General features: G+C 43.0%; 1 protein-coding gene across 3 annotated transcripts in view; it reads left to right on the forward strand.

Annotated features, from left to right (window-relative positions):
- Positions 1–3806, forward strand: part of DOCK8 (dedicator of cytokinesis 8) — a 93246-nt gene extending 89440 nt beyond the window's left edge. For all 3 annotated transcript variants that reach the window (XM_071802103.1, XM_065860691.2, XM_071802104.1), the window contains 2 exons: positions 671–838; positions 1472–3806. In XM_071802103.1, coding sequence (XP_071658204.1) covers positions 671–838; positions 1472–1535 — 232 coding nt within the window. In that variant the 3' untranslated portion in view covers positions 1536–3806. The remainder of the gene's footprint in view (positions 1–670; positions 839–1471) is intronic.
- The last annotated feature ends 5991 nt before the right edge of the window (positions 3807–9797 follow it).

Consider the following 9797-nt stretch of genomic DNA (forward strand, 5'->3'; position numbering starts at 1 on the left):
TGCATCCTGAATGGGAGCACATTTTAACACTTCAAACTAGTTATGTAGAAATTAAGATCTTCCATTTGTTTTATATTTTAGATATTTTACTGAAATCAAGCATTTCAGACTAATGCCTTGATTTTATTATTAATAGAATTACATATTTACATAGCAAGCTGTTCATAAGAAAACATTTCACCCTGTGTCAAGTACACACATTGGTAGCGGTAAACACATACAGCCTCTGCTTCAGATAGCCTTGTAAATCTTAACAAGCATACTCACATAGCAAGATATTCATCTCCTTAGTCCAAACAAAGCATAACTGCTGAAGGATAAGTTTTAGTTAAATAAAAATTAACCTTATGCAGAGTTACAGCCTCTATTCTCTGTTATTGTCACTGCATCTGTTTACAGTAAGAGGCAAGTAGCTCAGTATTCTGCAGTCATAAAATCTGGTTTTTTATTAGCTCCCTCATGCATTTCTAATGTCTTAAAAATATCACTGTAATTTGTGTACTTGGAAAAGACAGAGGTTTCTTGTTAGTTCATTATCATTTTGGACTTGGCAAGTTATCAGAGGAATGCCTAGCCCACACTTGGCACATCCAGATTACAACACAAAGTTAATGAGTTTAACAGAAGTAGGTGATACATCTCATACCTTTTTTTCTTTCCATTTACCTAGGTGTGGTGAGGCAGTGGAGAAAAACAAGCGCCTTATTACAGCTGACCAGCGGGAATATCAGCAAGAGCTCAGAAAGAACTATGGGAAGCTGAAGGAGAACCTTAGGCCCATGATTGAGAGGAAGATCCCAGAGCTGTACAAACCTGTGGTGAAAGTCCATAGCACAAGGTACAGTTAGGGCAGGGATGTCTGTTGTAGGTATACAAAAAGATGCCATTTTTGCAAGGAAGAAAGGCAGTTTTACTGGCAGCTAAAACCAGGCCATAACATACACTGCCAACTTTATACCTTATTAAAGTAGTCCACTGACTTCTACTGGAGCTGAATGTATTATCCATTGTGTTTCTCAAGCTGCTCATACCTGGGGTGTAGCATTTATGTCATTCCAATGCATCATTAGAAAAGACTTTCTGCTTGTCGTAATGAAAATATATTGGAAACATCTTGTCATTTCTTCAACATTGAATCCAGGAAGAAGATAGAATAGGTTTGTTTATATGGCACCATGTGGTGCTGTCCAACAGGAAGTGAACCTTGCACTCCCAGATAACATAATCCAGTTTAGTCTCATGACTGAGACAGAAGAGTCTTAATTTATGTTCTTAACTTATGAATATACGCTTCTTAACAAGGCCACTGTGTCCAGTGTGGGGTGGGAGCAGAAGAAGGAATATGGCTCTGACCTGCTTACAGATAACATGTTTCAGTTGATGATTTGTCAGCTGCTCCTCTTCACAAGGCAGGTGTTTCTTCAATCCTTTTCCATTTGCCTGCTTTATTTATGGATCCATTTTGTTGCAGGGAATCTTTTCGTAACCACAGTTTTAGGAAATATGATGCCCAGACCTCTTCACAAAGCACCTAAGGACTGGCTGCTTTGGCCAAGGAAGAGCTTCATGCTGCAAGCCAGAAGTGATGGAGTATTCAACATCCATGAAATCAGAAATCTCTTGCAAGACAACATATGCACTTTCTGGACAGCATGCAGAAAAGCATTGACACAAGATCACTGAATGAAAACCAGGAGATGACTCCTAATCAACCACATCTCATGAGGGCTTGGGAAGGAAGGGGGTGCTTTTTCTAGATACTTTTGCATATATTGTAAAAAAAATCACAAATCACATGGACCGTAGAGTGGCCAGTGGCATGAGGTCAGTCACCACTAGCTAATGGACACAGAAATCTGCGCAATTTGATTGAGGTGTTTCATTAATCCAAATAATGTGTCTAAGGGATGCTGATGAATTACGTCTATTTGTGGTCCTTTTCCAAGACAGCACTTATCCATGTGCTTTTTACAATTGAGTACATTCTGCAAGTTAATCACATACTTAAATGCTGTCTTAATGATGATGGACATGGTCCCCTGCTCAGTGGGAGCTGTAGGAAGAATAATTTCCTCAATCATTTTCTGTTACCAGTTTCTATCATGGTCCTTAACTGCACACATTTTCTCAATTGAATCTTGGAAAGCAAGAAGTAGCAGTAAATAGTTCTTATAGATCTAATTCTTTTTGTAAGTATAGGGACTACTACTTGGCATGCAGTTGGATTTCTGAATAATCAGTGTCATGTTTAGCAGAGCTAACAAGGAATAGTTTAAAAAGAAGATGCCAAGCTATGAGTTATTCTTTTACTGTACAATGCTAGAATGTAGATATACAAAATTAGCTACAGGAGTGCACAGTGGGGATTTCGTACAAAGCACTTCACTCAGGCTTTACTGCAGCTTAAGAGAAATTAGCACTTAATTTATAATACGTAATGCTTAGTATTTTCTGGGCCTTGAGCAAATATTTTACTAAATAATCTTTACAGCACTTCTCTGAAGCAAGGAAATATTATTACCATTTTGCAGATGAGGATTTTGATAGAGAGGGAGAGGTATGGACTTAGGGACCCATTAGTGAGGCATTGACAGAGCCACAATTTGTATTTGGACTATGCTTATCATGTAATATTTCTGTTTTGATACAAATATCCATGAAAGCATCCCTCTGTTTTACCTCCTTCCCTCCACCTTCTCAGGGTTTTGGAAATTACAAGTTAATGCTGATTAAAGTAACAAATGCCATTTCCCGAAACACAGAATTTAATGTTAAAGTTAAATGAAATGGTGAAGTTAATCTTTTCCTTTGTACTTCATTTTATTAATAGAAAATTACAGTGAACTCTCTCAGGGCTGATGACTTGTGTTTCTAAATGCAAAGTTTCTTTGATCCGAAAGTATAAGGGAAATTGAAGCTGCTGCTTCTAGTGTAAACATTTTGACTTTTTATGGTCATTTGCAGCCTTGCCATTTGATGACAGGAATTTTCCCAGCACTTTGTTGACATCTACGTGAGTCAGATTTTGAATGTGCTGTGCGAGAGATTCATGGGGATGATCGAACATGATGACATGTGGAAACAGGTGAAATAAACCCTGTGCTTACACCGCCCTTGGAATGTATGAAAGCATTTCCCTCCTCATTCACAGTACTGTTAAATGCTATCATCAGGAATAAGTACTCTGTGATTTTGAAATGAATGCATCCAAAGTACATGAGCAAATGGTATGAAAAGCTCAAAGCAAGAGATGCCTACATGGAGTAGCTTGTCTGTATTCCAGATACTTTAAAACAGTTCTAAGTTTAAAAGATGATTAATTTCCCAAAGCTTTGAAGCTATGAGGTCGCTGCCTATCAGCACCTAGCCCCTTATCTCTTATTTTGAACAGCCTGTTTGGGAGGAAGGTCAGAATACTGTCATCTATTATACCAACCCTGTAATCCAACCTCATTGTTTACAAGATGCTTATCCTTTACAGCCTAAATAACAGAAACCTCAGGTAAACCAAAAGCCCCTGCAGGTGTACGATACACTCAGCAAATGTAATAAAGTGTTTCATGTTGTGTGGTCCTTTAACTGAAACATTGCTCTGGATAATATGAATACTAAAGGACTCTTCACATATTTTACAAGCTGAGCAACCCTCAACCAGTTGGCCAGTCTTGCCCTCAGCTTATAGTTCATGTTGTCCCTTCTACAAATGAAACATGGTTTGTACATTTCTTTCAAGAACTGAACTATGTGAAATGTAAATTTTCTACCTGATGACATTCATTTTACAATAAAGTAACTGTTTCACAGGATGCTCAGAAGTTCCTCTGTCTTGCACCTTATACCTCAATAGAATATATCTGTAAAGAAAATTTCAGTAGGAACAAACTTTCCTTGTAGAAGCATCATTCAGCAGAAAAGACAAAAATTTGGGCAGGGGAGGTGTCAGCCTGTCTTCAGGATAAATTGTGTCTGCTGCAGGCATAACAGGCAACAACTTGCAGCTTCTTCTTTCATTCAGTGTCCATGAAAAACAGTAGTTCAAAGCTCAGTGACACGAGTGCCCTCCTTTTTCCCTCCGGTGTGCAGGTGTAGAGCAGAAACATGTCTGATTCTTGAATGACGCACCATCTGGGTGACTCAAGACTAGAGAGAGTTGCATATGTCCACACTGGTCAGGTCCAGGGCTGAACTACTGAGGCTCTCACAGGGGAACCAGCAAGTGAGGCACAAAACTACACTTATCCTGGTCCAGATTCCCATGGGTGTCTCAGCTGGGAGTTCACCATCACTCACTCACTGCTGAGCTCGTGCTGGTTTTCACAGAATCACAGGATATTAGGGATTGGAAGGGACCTCAAAGGGTCATCCAGTCCAATCCCCCCGCTGGAGCAGGAACACCCAGATGAGGTTACACAGGAAGGTGTTCAGGTGGGTTTTGAATGTCTGCAGAGAAGGAGACTCCACAGCCTCCCTGTGCAGCCTGTTCCAGTGTCTGTCACCCTCGCTGAGAAGTTTCTTCTTTTGTGTCTGGAATCCTTTAGCTCAGCAGGCACATCTCTGTTCAGCACGCAGCTGTGCCCTGTCCCGCTGCACCACTCAGCCTCAAGCTGCCACCAGGACTGTCAGGTCTGTACAAAGCTCCATTGCACAGCAGGAGACGTATGATCCAAACCAGGTGTGAGCCATACACTCATACACCTGACAGCAAGCAGACAGTGCTTAAAAAAAGGGGCCTATGAGAAAGATGCAACAGGGTTTTTAGCAGCGTCTGTAGCGATAGGACAAGGGGTAATGGTTTTAATCTAAAAGAGGGGAGATTCAGGCTAGATATGAAAAATAAATTTTTTATAGTGAGGGTGGTGAAACACTGGCCCAGGTTGCCCAGAGAGGTTGTTGCCCATCCCTGGAGACAATCAAGGCCAGGCTGGTTGGGGCTCTGAGCAACCTGATCTAGTTGAAGATGTCCCTGCTCACTGCAGGGGGATTGGACTAGATGACCTTGAAAGTCCCTTCAAACCCAAACCATTCTATGGTTCTATGAACACACATGCATAAGGAATCCATTCCAGCTGTAAGAAGACCAACAATAATGCCCAGAAGTATGAATTAACCTGTCAGGATGTTCTGAACACATTTAAACAGTTCAGATGAGTGCTTTTGGTCAGCGCTACCAATCCTACATGGGCAGCCCTAAGGCTCGATATCCTGGTTTGCAGCACAGCGGCCATGAAGGAGCGCGTCCTTCATACCGCATGGAAAGTGCCACATGGTCATTGCCTCAGCAGGTGGATTGAAGGTGACTGTGAGTAGCTGCAGCAGCATTTGTGCCAGGTGAGGAGAAATGCAGTGTGGTCACGTACAACTGGCAGGTCTGGGTTACACAACCTTTCTCTGGAAGCTGACAGCTTCCTCATGAGGTTTCCCACCAATGTAAGGACTTGGAAAACTGAAATCAAACATTTTAATTCCTTTTTTGTTTTGTTTTCATTTTTCCTCTGTTTGAAGTACCATCATCTCAAATATTTCAGAAAGGGAAACTAAAGCTTAGCAAGCAGCCTGACACAAGCCAGCTAGGACTCTTTAAGGTGCTATAATCTCTCAAAGCAATGCTCGTTATGAAAGTGAAGCACATGATAACAGTGGTTTACTGTCTTTTGCTGCCTTCTGGTAGACAAGAACACGTACAAGGTGCATTCATAGAGTGTTGCCATTAGTCCACACTGGTCAGATTTGGGAGTGGGGCAATTTGGGGAGTAGCTCAGCTGACTATGGTTTAACCATCTTTTAAACCAGTTAAATGGAGTGATTAAAAAAATAATCAGCAGGTCTTGATAAGTCATCTCGGATTGGGTAATACTCTGGTCTAATCACTGCACTGAAAGGAACAGGGGCCCCTGTGGAAAATGTCCTTTTTGAGAACATGAATAAAGGCAAAGTACATTCACAGTAGAGCTCAATCAGCGTTCAGGAAGATAACAGTAAAATCTGGCACTGATTGAGTGCTTGACATAGTTAATTGAATATGTTTCTGTGACTCCTTATATTGTCAGAGAGGGATTTGTTTAAATGAAGCATCTTAATCCAAAACTTGTTTTCCAGGTGTTCAAGAACTGAAAAATTAACCTTGATGAAGTTTTTTGCAAACAATATAGTCACTCAGTATTGCTCAGTAAAAAACCCCCAAAACATCAAACTAAATGTTTAGCTGATCAAAACAAACAAAAACCACGAAGACTCTCAATAGAAATTTTTCAATAGCAATTTTTCAATAGCCATTTTTCTAGGATTGGTTTAGAAAGCCTTGGAAGTTGTGAGATTTTTTTTTTCTGCTTCTCTGTTCTGATTATTTCCCTTGATTAATTTACACAACACATGCTGTCGTGTCAAGAGTTAGGCATGTTTTCAGTCCTGATAACTACACAGATGCAATTTTGTAAGCTATATACCTTCTCAACGGTAATGGTTGTGAGAGCTAAAAATGGTATGTACTTGCTGAAATGCCACAGTACAGAAATCAAAGATACCCAAATGCAAATGTAAATGCTCTAAATTATTACACACATTTTTCTCTATGCTACAAAATTGATTTTATATTTCTGTCTATCTGTGGACCTAATACTTCCTTTAGAACTATTAATTTTTGCAGGAATAAGGTTTTCCCTGTCTGCGTCCGTTAATGGAATATTTCAAAACATGTATTGGATGCCTACAAGGACTGGGGAAATCCAAATTACAGAAAAAGTTAAGCTCTGATAACCAGAGGGACAGGCAATTTGAGCTAGATGGCGGGAGAACTGTTTTGCACTATTTAACAAACACCTGTAAAACAACTAGAAGGGAAGATTTCCTACCACACATTTCTGACTTTCCCAAATGTGAACACTTGTATAAATTTTTGTTCCTCAAGGAGAGCTCTGTGGGGCTCCAAAAAAACCAAACAAAAGAATCACAACTATAACAAAAAACAAACACAAAACCAACAACCAAAATAAACCACCACACACAACAGAAAAAGCAAGTTTAGCATGGCTGATACATCTAGAACTTGAACGTGCCAGAAAGGTATCTTAAAACCTCTAGCAAACGAGGGTTCTGGACTTAATGAAGAAAGGAAATAGGCACAAACCCATATCCTTTCCTTTGTCTGCAGGTCAACTTCAAGAGAATCGAACAATCCCTTCTCAGTTATCAAAGACAGGTTGGAAGTGTTCCCAAAGGACGGTTCCTCCTGAGTGAAGGCACAAAATCCTGGGCTCAGACCTAGATCCTGCAGGTGGAATCTTTCCCAGTGGGAAAGGGAAAGGGAAAAGGGAAAAGCAAAGGGAAAGGGAGATGTGGGAACAGCGGTTCCAGCTAAGGGGCCTTGGACAGGTTATACAGAAGTATGTTTTTATGAGTGAAGAAGTGATAGCCCAGGCCAGTGAGAATGGTATCTTGGGTCAAAAAAACACCACCCTTACGTATGATGTGTGAATGTTGGGCCTGGGCGTGTGAATGAGCGGGTCGGAACACCGCCCACGAGATATGCATGGGAACGCGACTGAAAAGTCACAACGTGAGTGTGGTGTGTTTAGAATAACATTCTTTGGAAAAACTGTCTAACCTCTTGGCCCAGCCCTGTATCTGTAAACGTATAAATTGAGAACTGTTAATAAAAGAGAGCTCAGCTCTGCCTGGCTCTGCTCTCGCTGCCAACAAGAGCTCTGTGCCTGTGCGTCTCTGCCTGCGTCCCGCTGTGCGTCGTTTCCAGTCGCTGCAGGGGAAGGGGAAGGGGAAGGGGAAGGGGAAGGGGAAGGGGAAGGGGAAGGGGAAGGGGAAGGGGAAGGGGAAGGGGAAGGGGAAGGGGGAAGGGGAAGGGAAAGAGGAAGGGGGAAGGGGAAGGGGAAGGGGAAGGGGAAGGGGAAGGGGAAGGGGAAGGGGAAGGGGAAGGGGAAGGGGAAGGGGAAGGGGAAGGGGAAGGGAAAGAGGAAGGGGGAAGGGGAAGGGCAAGGGAAAGGGGAAGGGGAAGGGGAAGGGGAAGGGGAAGGGGAAGGGGAAGGGCAAGGGGAAGGGGAAGGGGAAGGGGAAGGGGAAGGGAAAGGTGAAGGGAAAGGGAAAGGGGAAGAGAAAGGGAAAGGGAAAGGGAAAGGGAAAGGGAAAGGGAAAGGGAAAGGGAAAGGGAAAGGGAAAAGTCTGGCAAGATTTCAGAGAGGCTGGCTTATGTAACTGACTTCAACCATTGATCAAATTAGGGAGAACAAACCTCTTGTGATCTGCGGCAGTTTAAATAGAATAAAACCAGTTTCCCATGCCTGTGTAGAAAGGATTGCTCAGCTCAGGTTGTAGAGAAACACAGCTGCCCCAAGGCCTGCTGCAACCTAGGATAAAGGCTGCAGCTGAGTGAAAGAAATCCATCCATAAAGAAATAAATAACAAATCAGAGACCAAAGACCGAAAACCCAGCACACTGCGGGGAAAACAGGAGTAGTGCCATGAAATGGAACTAAGGGCAGGTTAAAGTGCTGAATGCTTCTCACTTTCTAGACCATGTGGGGCACTCAGCACTGAGGGCTGCTGTGCTTAATGGAAGCTGTCAGGCAAAAAGTACTCACAAAGTACTAGAAAAGATCAAATACTAACAATAGTAAAATAGGGAAAAATCTATTTTGCTAGTAAAAATACTCATAGGTTTGGGGGGGTTTTGTGGATTTTTGGAGTAGGGTGTTTCTGTTGTTTTTTAATGCTGACTGCCTGTATTTTGCGAGTTTCTGTGAAGAATGGCGAGCTGCAAAAGCAACCCACAATAGGCACGCTGTGCTTTCCCATCGCCCCATGGAGGAGTCAGACCAAGTGTCAGGTTGTTGCTCCCAGTGCGTGCTCCAGGCTGGCCGGGAGCAGCAGCACAGCCCCACACAGCTGCCGTGGTAATGGGTGTCAGGAGTGACTGCAGCTTCCACGGTCTGTGCACGAAAGGGATGCGGCGGACAGAAATTATTCTGCTTGGAAACAGGGTCACAAGCAGGCATAGTTTGAGAAAACACAGGGCAAAGGCAAATGTCCTGATATTTCTGCTGATTTTGGTTCACTGCTAATATTCTCTCTTACTAACCAAGGAAGGATGCACCCAAATGCACCCACCAGGAGTTTCACAGTTACTGGGATCCTGCTCACAAGCCAGGCACCATCAACAGGGCACTGACCCTGAGGGCCCAGCTGCTGTCACAGAATCACAGAATGTCAGGGACTGGAAGGGACCTCAAAAGATCATCCAGTCCAATCCCCCCGTTGGAGCAGGAACACCCAGATGAGGTTACACAGGAAGGTGTCCAGGTGGGTTTTGAATGTCTGCAGAGAAGGAGACTCCACAACCTCCCTGGGCAGCCTGTTCCAGTGTCTGTCACCCTCACTGTGAAGAAATTTCTTCTCAAATTTAAGTGGAACTTCCTGTGTTCCACTTTGTATCCATTGTCCCTTGTCCTACCATTGGTTGTCACTGAGAAGAGCCTGGGTCCATCCTCATGACACTCACCCTTTACATATTTATAAACATTAATAAGGTCACCCCTCAGTCTCCTCTTCTTCAAGCTAAAGAGACCCAGCTCCCTCAGCCTTTCCTCACACGGGAGATGCTCCACTCCCTTCATCATCTTTGTTGCCCTGCGCTGGACTCTCTCCAGCAGTTCCCTGTCCTTCTGGAACTGAAGGGCCCAGAACTGGACACAATATTCCAGATGCGGCTCAGTGTGCCACTGGCGAAGGCAATCTTCTTAGGAAGGCCAGCTAAGCCTTCCTTCACTGCTGACCATTCCCATAGCCTGGTA

This window comes from Patagioenas fasciata, chromosome Z (genome assembly GCF_037038585.1).
Source record: "Patagioenas fasciata isolate bPatFas1 chromosome Z, bPatFas1.hap1, whole genome shotgun sequence".
Classification (NCBI taxonomy): Eukaryota; Metazoa; Chordata; class Aves; order Columbiformes; family Columbidae; genus Patagioenas; species Patagioenas fasciata.